Raw genomic sequence first — 14,933 nt, 5'->3', positions numbered from 1 at the left:
CCACACAATGCTTTAAAAAATCCGGCTACAGGTTTCTGTGAAGCTCCTGAATATAAATGAGCAGAAATAGGTAAATCTGGCAAGACGGATTGTGTTGCAGCAGGTACGATCGCTGGTGTATGAAATCTTAATAACTGGGAAGCCAGTGGAGAGCAAAGCAAGCTTCACCCTGACTATGTTCTGTGTACTTTCTATCATCCATCGCAAAATGTGCCTTGAGGCAATCCAAACAGGATGCATGTAGGATCCAGTTTGAATTGTCCGGTCATCTGTCAAAAATAGACTCGATCTGTATTTCTGCAATTTTTTTAATCATTCATAAACGTTGAAAAAGTATAAACTTTTCAATTCAGTGGCCTCCGAATTTAATCTAGGCTTTCATAAATTCGTTGGACATTGCTTAGAATTATTTTCTTCTAGAAAATTCTCATTGGTAATACACACAAAGATATAATAAAATTAAATACTGGTTTTATGTGAGAAGAAAAACATGAAAAAGGCTTACATCACACTGACTTGTTATTGTGTTGCAGTTCTTCTCTGGAAATCCTGCTTGCGGGACTGAAGCCTTTCACCCACTATGAGCTGGCTGTGAGGTCTAATGGACAGTACACTACGGGACCCTTCAGTGGTACCTTGAAGGAGTCCACGCTGCCTGACCGTGAGTATCCACAGAGCAGTTTAAATATTAAAGTGTAAGCGCTCTAGCACATATTTGGTAGGGAAATCAATTTAAGGGAAAGTCTTAATTTTTTTTTAACTCCTATTGATGTTAACAAGCAAAAACACTCACATTATGCAATTTCCTTTGAGTGAGTCAGTTAAAGAAATGGGGCTCATGATATTTATTGATGAGAAACAGCAAGAGACAGAGTCAATGTTTTCTTTTTAAGTTCATGTTTTCATCAGTTTCAGTAAAAATAAAGGTCACTTTGCCCTTTTTTGAAGATCTCCATAATCTGCAGTGTGTGCCGCTGACAGTTTGATGGATCGTGTTATACATGCAAGAAATAACGTACAAATTGAAAACCAATAAGTTAACTGTTCAGATGGGGATTCAGTTCAGTTGCTGATAGCTGGCTGTCTAATTAAGCACCCAGGTGTAGAACTCCCTTTTCTGAATGTGTTATTTTTTGTGCTGTTATTACAGCAGCTAAATGCTTCACACTCTCCTCCAGTGTGCACCATCACCTAAGACTTCCCTGTCCACTCATTTCTCTCATAGTATATCCTCTCCTCCACCCAGGTGGCAGGGACATGATGACACATATGGCTGTCACATCGCGAGTCAAATCCCTCACCAAGACAATAAACACTCCCCAGCTGTGAGGCTTAATTCCTGGCCTCTAATGACTTATCTGATCGCCCTGTCTCCCTCAGGACCATCCACGCCACCTGAGGAACTGCAGCTGAGTGCTCTAGGCTCCTCGTCTGTGCTGGTGAGTTGGCGCCCTCCTCTGGAACCAAATGGCATCGTTATAAGCTACAGGATTTTGTACACTGTCAACCTGAGTGAGCCTGAGCACCAATGGAGAAATCTCTCTGAGGACGGTATGTTCGCCAGTAATGATTACAGGTTAAACACGATAATTCTTGAAATGTTAAATACGTTGTGCCACTCATGCTGTCTTTCTCAGGAGGGATCTTTAGTGCAGAGGTCCATGGTTTGTCAGGGGGCACTCAGTACTTCTTTAAAGTGGGAGCTTCTACGAAAGTGGGACCAGGGCCTTTTTCAGCTGTTATGGATGTTTGGACTCCCCTGCCCACGTATGGTATGTGCAACTAGAAATGCATAGTAAAATGTAACATAAGCAAAGATTTCATAAAACATATCCAATATAATAGTATAATTCCACAGAACAGAAAAACAATTATTAATACATGTAACCGATTACAGTAGAGCAAGTGTGCAAGGATTTAACTTGCTTAATAGGTCCTACCAGTATTCACTCACAGTGTACAGTGACCACAAAGGTTTTACAATGTTTCATCTCTGCATGCAGGGAGAACTGCTGTGGCTCTATAATAGGGCTGCATTCCTACTTTATAATTATCACAACATCACAGATCGCAATGTGCATATGGCAATGAACCGCCAGGAGTGCAATAAGGGTTAGCTAATTATTAAAGCACCCAGGCTCTCTGGGCTGCTAATATGTTTGGATACATTTGTTGTTTAATGTAACATAAGACGTTTGAAAAGGTAAAGAGATAGTAAAGTTGATCAGAAACTGCAGCTAAGCTGTTTCATTGTGAAAAACATCACAAGTCAGACAGAGGCAACGTTTTCTTTAAAACTTTGTATTTGAAATGGAAACGATGAATGTTTTTTGTAGCTAGACTAATTTAGACTACTCATTATCTTGGGTTTATGTTTGCGATGATCCTAAAGCAAAAAAAAAAAAACATTCACACTTGTATTTATTTCTCTATTTATCTCAAGCTATATCGTTATCGCAACATTTCCCAATATTACTGCATATTGTAACTTTCACTAATATTGTGCAGTCCTACTCTGTAAGATGTTGCCTCTCAGCTGTTTTGCATTTTGAAAATAATATTGCTGGTTTTAAAGAGGTAAAATTACATGAACTTACATAGGTTTCTCAAATGTGAAAACTTCTTTCTATTTCATCCCGAATGACTGTCAGAGGTGGTGCTTAAAGCACTGATTGATTATCATTGCGCATGCACTGGTCGAGAACTAATGTCAACAAAGTTACGTGTGACCCCCGGAGATATCGGTGAGTCTATATAATCACGTGACACCAATAGCTCAGTCCCTTTTCATCTTCTCGCGCGCAGGTTTTGCTGTTTGCAAAGGTGAGAATTTGTATTCCTATCCTGCTGTTTTGCTTCATGCCTGTAATCTCGTGACTTCGGTCGGAGCTGCGGCTCGTCTCGCCCTCCAGAGGCTGCTCAAGCTTTAACTTCATGATTGCTTGTTAGCCGACCGCTAAGTCATTTTCTTTGTTGTTCCACCTCGGTGGTGGCGGGTTCGCTGACCGCCGTGGTAGTTTTTGGTTGTTGCGGGCTTCTTCCCCTTCTCCAGCCATGCAATGGCTTGTTTTAAGTTTGTAACCAGCACATGTTAGCCTGTTTTAGTTACTATTGATTGATTGAGCAGCTGTGTTTGTTGGTGCCAACACATGACTTTTCTGGGTACAGTTACACTTCCCAGAGTACTTGACATGGACAACAGAGAACAAAATGAAACCCTTCAGGGCATGCAGAAGGGATGGGAGATTACGATGACAGCTCTCCAGCCAAACTTTAAACCTTTTTATTTGAAAAGAAAAATGTCAGTAATAAATATATTGCGGCCAGTGTAACTGCGCTGTTCAATCCATTACAGCTTTAAGCTTACCAAGACATTGGTGTCTAAGAAAATGTACACACCAGGAAAGAGATCATGCCAAGAGGTCTATGGTGGGTAAAACTGTCAATAGAACAACTCCTAGTTGCCCATGAAATACAGAAATATTTGAAAGAAAGCCGTAAAGAAAAGTCCAGTTTAACGTTTGCTACAAGCCATGTAGGGTACACAGCAAGTATGTGGAAGAAAGTGAACTGGTTAGATGAGACCAAAATTAAACAATTTTGGCTTACATATAAATGTGTTGGAAAATTAACTTTTCATTTTACCCTGAACATACCAGCTCTGTAGTCAAACATGGTGGGGGGAAGCATCATGCTGTGGGGAAGCTTTAATTCCACAAGGACAGGAAAGAGGGTTAGGGAAATTCGTTTCATATACCATTTTTGACTGGTTCAAAGCACATACCCTAAAACCATTTGAGCATATGTGGCAAGTTTTATGTTCATAGATAGATGGCCTCTATCCAATATGTCTGAGCTTGAACTATTTGCCAAAAATGAACAGGAAAAATAAAGAGCCAGTCTCTAATACTTGGTATACCATTCCTTGATTTTTAGTGAAGGTGAATACGTATAAATGACAGGCTTATAGATTTTTTTTTTTCCAGATCTTTATTTGTAAAACATTTCGAAAAATGTAAAGGTGAATACGTATAAATGACAGGCTTATAGATTTTTTTTCAGATATTTATTTGTAAAACATTTCGAAGAATGTTAAGTATTATTTTTATTCTTCCATTTCAGAATTGTGCACTTCTTTGTGCTAGACTATCACAAAAAAACTCATACTCTTGAATGCTTTTGTGAATCACTGTACCAGAATTTGCTGAGAAAAGGGCATTTTTTATTCCCATTTTACTTTTTACTGCATATTTGCAATCTGCCCAGCAGACAAAATGGTATTTTAGGTTTTTCTTGCAAAAGCAACAACAGTGCAGTGTTTTTTTTCTTTTACTTCAAAACTCTTTGAAAAGATAGAGCAATACTTAATTTATTTGCATGTGCCAATATGAATGGAGCTGGAGCTGGGTGGGTGGCTGAGCGTTCCTGCCATCTGGTTTTCCTCTACTGCTAATCCACACTGCCAATACCCAGAATGAATGAATATACATGAAGGTCTGCTCTCCTGAGTCGAATGGAGCCAAATATCTTATTGCTTTCATTTTGCCTTACTTAAAAAAAAAAAATCAGTCCCAACAGTCCCTTTGTGTCAGACTGGTGCTGATTTACAATTAGGCATTATTTCAGTTTGCAGTATTCCCTAACCTGCAATAATAGCCCTTTGTCTAATGATTTGTAAATCAAATATGAAAATCAGTAGTGAGGATGAAATTTTGTTCTCCTTTTAAGTTTTGTGCTACGCTGCAAATTATTCATGTTTATTCTGATGTACTTTCTAATTTTTCTGTTTTTCCCGATGTTTTGCCAGAGCTGGACATTCATGCAGTCACGGGCATCATAGTCGGTGTTTGTTTGGGACTCATTTGCATACTCCTCTGCATGTGTTTCAGCTTTCAAAACAGCAAATCCAGGTCAGTGTTCATACTCTGTGCATGTTTGGTACTTTATCTACAGTTCTTAAAAATGAAAAACAATTACAAGTGGATCAGTAATTCAATTAAAGAAGTAAAACTCCTGTGTTTACAAGAGCTTTAGACAGACAATAATACAGTACATTGTATTATTTCTGTTAGTTTTAAATATTATGGCTTACATTACTTGAAAACTCAAAATTCCGTTTCTCCAAATATTTGAATATGACATCCATCCATCCATCCATTTTCTGACCCGCTTAATCCCTCATGGGGTCGTGGGGGTTGCCTATCTCCAGCGTTCACTGGGCAAGAGGCGGGGTACAACCTGGACAGGTCGCCAGTCTGTCACAGGGCAACACAGAGACAGACAGGACAAACAACCATTCACACACACACTCACACCTAAGGACAATTTAGAGAGGCCAATTAAACTAACAGTCATGTTTTTGGACTGTGGGAGGAAGCCGGAGTACAATATAAATATTACATAAGACTAATAAAAAAATTAAACAGAACTTCAAACAGTTAGGATTATGTGCCTCCCCGCTCTTCCTCCAGATTCTGAGATTTTGATTTCCAAATAATCTGGAAAAAGCTACTTTCTTTTTGTGGCTTTATTTTCACCATTTCAAATGAACACAAACATTGTCCAACAATGAACATTGTAGGAGCTGAATGTGGTTGATTGGATCATGTAGATATCTTAGTATACATCCCTGTTTCCTTCCTGTATTTAATCTATTCATTGCAATCTCTTCCATTCTGGTCTTTTTCTGTCTTGTATATGTCAGTTTTTCCACTATATAGATTTCTTTAATAAATCCAGCTCATTGGTTTAGAGTCTGTGGATCTTTCTGGGAGAGGTTGGGTACACCCTATACAGGTCGCCAGTCCATCACGTAAGAACACAGACACACAGGACCAACAACCATACACACTCACACCTGGAGGCAATTTAGAGAGACAAATTAACCCAACAGTCATGTTTTTGGACTGTGGGAGGAAGCTGGAGTACCCAGACAGAACCCACGCAGGTACAGGGAGAACATGTAGAAAGACCCCAGGATGAGATTTTAACACAGGAACTCCTTGCTGCAAGGCAATGGTGCCACTTTGCAGCCCATGGATAAAATATTCATTAGATATTTATTTATTTATGAAAAATCGTTGGTATACAGCCAAAATACAGTCTAAATCGTGTTATTTATCTCCTCAATATGTCTTGCACAGCATTGTTTACCATTTTTGAGTAATCTTGAATAGAAGGATATTCCTAAAATATGACGATGATGATATGCATTCTGATTTTCACAGCTTCTCTGGTGTTCCATCATAATGACATTTCTAAGCTCGTGTAACAAAGCATCTTATCAGGTTTTTCCACCTAAATTCTTACCATTTTAATGAGTTACTACATGTCCAGTGGTATCGCCATATTACAATCCATTCTTCTGGGTAAGAAATATGCCACCTTCTTTTTCTCATTTTGCTTTAACATAAAGGGTTAAAATAATTTTTAAGATTAAACAAATTTTTACAGATGAGTGAAATGGTTTAGTCCATATTTTCTGAATTGTGTGTTTTTGTAATAATTTCAGTCAAAAGTTGTTTCTTTGTCAGAAACTCACTTCATTTGTAGATTGTAAGATTTTCTTATTTGTAAACATTGATAAAAAATGTGTTTGAGGGAGTATGCTTTTGAATATTTAAATATTTTGATTTGCTCAGTGTTGTTTATTTTTCTTATGTGATAGAATTTTCTAGAAAACTGAATTTGGGGTTTTCATTAGCTGTAAGCCATAATGATCAAAATAAACTAATCTAAATGCTTGAATCATGTCATTGTGTGATATATTTAACAAATAAACTTCACTTTTTAAATTGCTGAAATTATTGAACTTTTTTCTAACATGATCTCGTTTATTGACATATATCTATCTATTCATGACCCTGTATTACCTTGATATATTTTAAAGTCTGTCTCCTTTACTAATTGTGAGTATACTGCTCCACACAGAGAACTATCTGGAGGTCTGAACTCCACAGTTGTGACACTACAGTACAGGAAAGGTGGCTGCCCTGCTCCAGCCAAAGTGCAAGAGTGCAGTGATAGTCATGAACTGGAAACACTGATGCCTCCAGGCACCCAGGAGTCGGGTCAGCAGCCAACAAATGATCCAGAGGAGCAGAGTCTGATGGCAAGTTCTAATCCAGGGGAGGGGGAAGATGGTCCTTCGCCTGAACCAAAGGTCAAAACCTGCAATGAAGGGCAGTGCTTTTAGATAAGCCAAAAGCCTTTATTTCTTTGTTTTTATTAATGTGCTGATAAAGTAGTAGTTCTAATTTTGCCACCTCCACTGTGTTATCTTGCAGACTGCTTGGAACGGCTCTGTGAGTCATAATTGGGTCAACAGGATCACAAGATACAGAGACACCATAACAGAAGAGTCTCCAACGCTGCTTAATGGAGCCCTCAACATGTTTATTACTGCAACTGCCATGGTAAAGGAATCAATAATATACACTTTATGTTTCAAACATTAACCAATCTGTTAATTGGTTAAGCTCTAGAACAGTGGCGGCTCAAGAGGTTTGGGGCGGGGGCTAAGCGTTTTACTGAGGGTGCCATGAAGGATCATTTATTCTCAACACACTCAGACACAAGCACAAGTTCACCCTGAACTCTGATATCTGCAATAGTCACAAGAGGATAATGAATGTGTGGTATTCTTCTATTCAATTAAGGCATATACAAACATGACATGGAACTGAATAGTGTAGTATTTAAACTGTTACAATGGATTCACTGTATTCTGTTTCCCCAGTGGAAAGTATAGATCAAGTCAGCCTTTGTTCAAACTGACTTTTATTTCTGCGTCTAAATCAACAGCATCAGGATCACTGTTAGATGCGCTACTGCTAGCTTGCGGAGTCCGACCTCCGTTTCTTTTTTTGTTGGTTTTGTAGTGACGGACAGTTCAGAGCTGTTTTTATCATCCAGGTCGGGTGCTCTTGAGCCCTTTTGGAGCTAGGACAACATTATGGTCATGCTCATTTCCCTCCGCTTTTCTCCCTCATTCACAACACATAAAGCCACTTCAAAATATGGCGTGTTGTGCACCAAAATAAGGGTTTCTTTTGAGGCAATATTTTTTAATCATTCAAATGCAGAGTTCAATTCCTGTTGTGTGATAGTTATTTTTTGTTTTTTTTTACTCAATCTATACTAGTTGATTGTGTATTGAAAGTGGGTGTTTTGTGAGGAAATATCACAACAATCATGTTAAATAATATTAACTTAGTTGAAAAAGAAAATAATCTAGTATTTTCTTGGGGGTGCTATGACTTTTGCAGGGGGAGCTATAGCACCCCTAGAGCCACCACTGCTCTTGAATGAAAAAAGTTTGTTTTCCTCTCTTTTTAGTAGTTTATGTCTGGCATAAACTATGAACCACAAAATGGAAACAAACATCAGTTATTGCAGCTTTAAAACAGAGATATAAAATAATATTTTTCTGATTAGCTTCCTGGCCATGTATTTAAATGTTTTTGTTTGCTGTTTTTTCTTTAAGATTTAGTTCTTGTTAGTAAGCTCTTTACCTTCTATTGGAGCATTCCCACTCCATGGCTTTATGGTAGCGCACACATATGATGCCACACACCATTTGTATCTGACCCCTAAGCAAAAATCTGTTTTTTCAAGTTATTTATTTATTTTTTCTCTGTATTCACTACTTTTACACACTCATTGACACATTTCATTAGTAACAAGCATCTTATTATCTGTCAATAATTGCTGGCAGATTTATTTATGCATTTATACCCAGCAATTCCATTAAGCCAACAGTATTGTCAATAATTGACCTTTTAATCCATTCAGATGTCTGGCTTCTAACAAGAACAATATAGATGTGGAGCTAACCATGCACCAGATATTATTTTATGCTGTTGAAAAGAGCAGATGGTGGTGTTTTCTTCAAGTACATTTTAACTTTTCATGATGGTTAACTTCAAACTCTGATTGTGGTTACCACAGTATAAGTGTGCAAATATAGACTATACATCACATAGGATATATATCTCATGCTTTATACTGTTTTAACAAATATAAAAAAAAAAAATTCATTCTGAAGGTGTGGCGGCTTTTATTTTGTCGTGGCTCTGTGCCACGATCAATTACATGTAGCGGAAACTCTGTTTATATAGTCCCACTTCCACCTCCAAATTCTCTGTCACATGTACAGCACACCTCGCCACTGTCTTACAACTCTCATCCTGCACCACTCTAACAGACTTCTACTTAATACCATGGCTCCTCTCTTGGCACCCTGTCATATACTTTCTTTCCATCTACAAAAACACAATGCAGCTCTCCTTGACCCTTTCTGTAGGGTGCACTGCCTCTATAGTACTTTTTCTTGGCACTGCTGCTCACATATTCTCGCTTCTGACCTCAGTCTAGCTTCAACCACTCTTTTCCATAACTTAAATTGTATGACTCATCAACTTTATTCCTCTATGGTTGCCACTACTCTGCACCTCTTTCTTGCTCTTGGAAATTGCACTTCTCCTTCATTCCTCAGGCATCTTCTCCTTCTTTAGTGAACAGCGTTTAATGGGATCATCATTCAACAATTCTTTAAAGTACCCCTTCCATCTTCCTTTCACACTTGTTTAACCTGTTTCCATCTCGATCCTTAAGCACCACTAACCTGCTAAACATCCTTCCCATCTCAGTCTCTCTGCCTCACCAACCTGTGTAAATCCATATTTCCCGCCTTACTGTCCACCTTATCATTCAAGTCATTGTATTCCCTCTACCTTCAGTTTAAACTGCATCTCCCCATACTCCTGGTGACTCTTCAGTTCTCACAGTGTCCCTCTGATCACTTTGATCTCTTTCTCTGAACACACTCCTGTACTTCCTCGTTCCAATACCAAGTCTCCTTATCAACTTTCTTTCCAGGAGATATACCAAGTACCCTCCCACCTGTCTCCCTGATAGCATTAGCTGTAGCTGTCCAGTAATCTGGAAGCACCTCCTGGCCACCCAGAGGATGACTCATTTTCTTCCTGAAACCCACACAACTGTCTTCCTTTGCCAGCTTTCCCCACTTTTTCCGTGTGCTCTGCACTTTGTCCTCTTCATCTTCTTCACCAGCAGAGTCATTCTACACCCCACCATCTTGTGCTCTCACCAAACATTATCTTGCAGTTACTGTGTTCCTTCAGATTATATTGTCTACACAAGATGTAATCCACCTGTGTGATACCTCTAAATACTGAATTGTTGTGTTGCTTACCGAAACTGTCCATCACTTCTTTAACACCTCTGTTCCCTGTTCCAGCGTGTCCAGTGAAATCTGCACCAATTACCACTTTCTCATCACTGGGGATATTTCATCTAACTCACTTCAGAATTTCTCCTTCTCAAACTCATACCTCATCTATGGGGCATAATCACCAACAACACTGAACATCACACCTTCAATTTCTGATATCCTGACAAACTCTTCCCTTAGGATAACTCCTACACAATTTCTCTTCTCATCCACACCAGCTTGAACCCTACTCTTAAGCTTTAACCCTTGCTACCTTTTCACCTGGTGTCTTGAACAGTCTACCGTCAGTCTGCCTTCCTTCTCTTCATCATGTGAGTTAACTCTTTAGCTTTTCCTGCCTTGGTCCCAACCAGTCTCTTCTCTCACTCCTTGACTTTTTCCTTTCCTCCTCTTTTTCTGTCTACGGACACGTTTCCCTCCTCTCCTTATTTGCTTACCAACAGTTGCTCAATTTCCACCGGTATGCTGTTGGTCAGCGGCATCAATGGTGGTCATTGTTAACCTAGGCCTCAACTAATCCAGTGTGGACATCATGTTCTGGACTCTTGTGGTAAATTTAGCAAATGTTTTACACCAGATGCCCTTCCTGACACAACCCTCTGCATTTATCTGGCCTTGGGATGACACAATTAGGACACAGGACACTGTGTCCCCTTTGAGGCTGCATTGTACTTAACTCGCTCTTAACTTAGTTAACTCACTAAACACCAACTGAAAAGTAAGCATCACTGGTAATTCAGAAAAAGCAGCTGGCAGCTATATATTGTATCCAGTAAGCCCAAACCTGTACTTGGTATAAGATGCAAGTCGGAAGAATCTCCGTTGAAGAATGCTGCACATGCTGCATTCAGGTACAGCTGGGACACTAGGTTGTCTAATTTTCAAAACAACTTCAAAGGGATGTATACATGTGTATTCCCAAATATGGGCAACACCTTATCTAAAAAAAATAATAACATTAACATTGACCATTTTCAAATGGTTATACATTTGTATAATCCAGGCGTTGCCTATGCCTGCTTAAACTAAAATCTCCAGTCGGTCCTACACGTATCACTTTTTAAGGTTTTTGAACATAATGAAATCAAATTAATTTAAAAAACTGAAAAAGATTTGTTTACTGCTGACCAAGTAAAAGAAAAAATATGTTTTATTTAATTTTCTATATTGAAGCCTACTGAAAACATACTGAACCATGACTTGTGTTTACCATTACACCCCTTACAGTATTTGTCCAAAGCTTAAAATAAGCATCAAGTACACTGGAGTATTTGTATCATATGAAATGCTTTATCAGGGTATATACAGTAAGTACTCCTATCATCTACAGTTTATTGTCTACAGCATTTGAGATTTATTTCATTAAATCTATTAATGCTAGTAATGTTAAACGGTTTGATCGGAATCCATATCTGCTACTGGATAGTGCATGTGGCATGTGTTTAAAGTATAATTTTTTACAAACAGTTTAAAATAATTAATTGTGAGCCCTAACATAATATTGGCCTGATTGTGTTGCAGGAACTAGACAACCATCTCTGTACGTCTCTGTGCAGTAACCAGGTGGAGGCGGAGGTCATCGTTCACTCTGAGTTGTCAGAGCCCAGTGGGGGGGAGAAAGACGAGGACAACAAGATGGATTCTAACACCACCAGGGGACCCTCATTATCAGAGGATGCATCTTCCCCTTTGAGTGAGCCAAGTTTGCCAGGAGGAGAGGATCCTCTAGAAGATCTTTCGATAACTGAAAGTCCCCCGAGTCTTCCTGCAAAAACATTGGTGGCTTATCACAACGGGATGGCAGAAGGCGTCGGACAGCAGCAGAGGCCAGACATGGAGCCACAGCAAGACATATGTCTCACCAATGGCTTCCACTCTCCTAAGACTGCAAGGTCGGTGCTGACAGCTGAGCATTTTGAAATCGAGGATTCCAGACACTGCCCATCAATAGCAGGGAAGGCTGTCTCTGCTGGACTATCTCCTGCACCCTTTGTTAACCCTGGCTTTGTCCACTCTACCTCAGCTGCTCACACATATCTGTGCCCTTAACCTCATCCACACAGGAACATTTCAGACTGTTTTTTTAATTTTCCAGAAAGAAATATCCATGAGAAATATTTTTATGCACATTATCATTGGATTTCTTTCTCGTCCTTTCATAGTTTTATAGGTACTTTGAATTCATCATTTCTGATATGTGGACATTGTATAATGTAAACAATAAGAATAGTTTTTTTGCAGAGGTAAAGAACTGTTTTAGGTTGTACATCTTTGTAGCTCTCAGATTCTTACCAGATCACAAGAAGGACAAGAAAGTTTGAACACAGCAGAGCAGATAGAAGTGAATTATTGAGGGCTTTTCCCACTGTGTCACTATTGATTTTGTTCCACTCAGGTAGGACATATACCAGGAAGTGATGGTGCAAATGGACAGGGTTTCATACCGGGGAGGGGAGGGTTGTTTATTTTCCCTGGGGATGGCTTTATGGATATTCCCACAATGTGACATTGAGAAATTAGCCTTAAAGAGTATCTGCTTATGTCCGAGTGCAGAACACCTACATTTCTCCCCAGCATTATGCAGTTTCAGGGTCCAAATACTTACATGGGGATTATTGTTAGTACCACTCCTACATAACATGTACACACATTTCCTGAGGGTAGAGTGTGGGGGGATTGCATTTCTAGGTGCATTTGTAACCTCTGTATATTTTCTATTCAGCAGAAGTACAAATCATGTCAAAATAAAGTGAAGTAGATTTGGACCAGATGATACCATAAGCTCGTTTGGTAGGTCTGTTTAAACCAGGGATGCTTGGTTTTAAAGGTTTATTAAAAAGGGGATAGCTCATGTTAAAAGTACCTTAATGTTGACTTTGATATCATATGCTGGTGGGAGAACAAACGTGAGATTTTACAGCAGTTCATCCTCAGACCACTCTCCGGACTTAGCTAAGCAGGGATGCACCTCTGTCCATACTGATGTCAGAACACTGCACCGTTGGATGAAACCAGTTCTTCTCTGTATCATGATTTGATTTAAAAAAAAAAAAAAGAAATTAAGGTTGACTCCTACCCCAAGCCTGTCAGATTCCAGTTTCAGCGGTGTGAAAAAGTATTTGTCCCCTTACAGATTTCTTCAGCTTTTGCTTTCTTTTTTTGGTCAAACTTAACGTTTCAGATCATCAAACTATAATAACAAACAAAAATACTACTAATAATAATAATAACCAAAAAAATAATAATAATAATACATCTTATTTACAAGTGCCTTTCATAATGGTCAAGGTCACTGTACTAATGAAAACTAAAAAGCGACAACAATGAGAACAGATAGAAAACATCATCTATGTAATATGGAACAGTACAATCATGAGGAGCAAGCAGTCTTGAAGAGAGTATCAATGCTATGGACATCTGATGGAAGAGAGCTTGGGAGCAGAGCTTTCTCCTGGTCTGCTCGCCTTGGTCCTCTATAGGAGGATAGAGGAGGACAATCTGAGGAAGTCGGAGGAGGTGGCCAAATTGATCCGAGGAAATACAAAAAGCTATTTTTAGAAGAAGGTTTACGTTTTTAAGGGAAAAAGCTATCCAAACCAACCTGGCGCTATGTCTAATAAATAATTGCCCCCTAAACCTACTAAGTGGTTGCATGCCTGTGCAAATTCGCAGTTATCATTGATTCATTGCAACAGCAAACAGGCCTAAATCAGAGACAACCAGGCTTTTGTTCAGTTCTTTCTGAAAACGTTTCGACACCTATCCAGGAGATTTTGTCAGTTCTGGTGGCTCCCACTTTAGCAACCTGCAGTAGGTGCGCTGCTGTTTGTAAGGACATGGAGGTCCATCCTCCTAGGTGCTTTTTAAGTCAGATGCAAATCAATGACCCACCCGTCACTGTCCTGGGTCACTATCGCTTGGTGCAAGTGGAGTACTTGGTCAATGGCGTACCGTGCACGTGACGTCACCGACTCAAGAGCAACGCCCCTTTTGCCGCTTAGGTAGGACATACAGGTAGAGAACGCCCGTAGCAACCAGCCATTACACGCACAACAGAACCAGGGATATGACCGACTTTGTAGCCGTTAAACTTTCCCAAGACAATGTTCCAGGCGCACGGATTACTGGTCGCACTGTCGAAGAACTTGGGAACCTTCAGCTCAAACGATGGCTTGAGTGTCGAGGGCTAAAAAGACCAGAAAACGAGCCAAGTTGATCGAACGGTAAGCTTTGTTTTTTTTTTTCTGCGCGGCGGCCATGGCGTCGTCGGCCGTTTTTTTGTTTGTAATCACCGTCCAGGGATCGGTATATGTTTAATGTTTGTCTTATTTGAAATGTTTTTGAGTAAGCTATCCTGGTAGCAGGGTATCATGTTAGCGCCTGCTACCATGATAGCCTATATGCTATCATGGTAGCAGGCGCTTCATTATTAACATGTCGGCCACCAAAATACTCTTACCTGTTCACTACTTGATGTCGCTGGAATTGGGTCAGGATGTTCTTCGGTTGGGCCCTTTCCTCCAACAAAATGCTTGCTACTTATGTACGTGAATTTGGTAACTTTTTCCGGGTTGAACTGTTGTGTAGGCTGACCGCACCGGTGTACCCAGCGCACGCATTTCTCCTTGGCAATCTTGAAGAAAACATCCTTCATATGCGGCCGATCAGCGTACCTCGA

The 14,933-nt window shown here is 39.6% G+C and overlaps 1 protein-coding gene across 1 annotated transcript; it reads left to right on the top strand.

The window, feature by feature from the left end:
- Window positions 1–533: 533 nt before the first annotated feature.
- Window positions 534–14,176, top strand: LOC118556402 (immunoglobulin superfamily DCC subclass member 4-like; the record flags this gene model as incomplete). Its single annotated transcript, XM_036136265.1, is given in 7 exon segments — window positions 534–661; window positions 1,381–1,551; window positions 1,638–1,772; window positions 4,808–4,910; window positions 6,931–7,162; window positions 7,287–7,415; window positions 11,777–14,176. Coding segments are annotated over 7 exon segments (1,426 nt in total), but the record flags the coding sequence as incomplete, so codon positions are not given.
- Between the last annotated feature and the right edge of the window lie 757 nt (window positions 14,177–14,933).

Source organism: Fundulus heteroclitus, chromosome 4 (genome assembly GCF_011125445.2).
Source record: "Fundulus heteroclitus isolate FHET01 chromosome 4, MU-UCD_Fhet_4.1, whole genome shotgun sequence".
Classification (NCBI taxonomy): domain Eukaryota; kingdom Metazoa; phylum Chordata; class Actinopteri; order Cyprinodontiformes; family Fundulidae; genus Fundulus; species Fundulus heteroclitus.
Note: the sequence above shows the minus strand (reverse complement) of the source record. Positions and strands in the feature narration are given on the sequence as shown.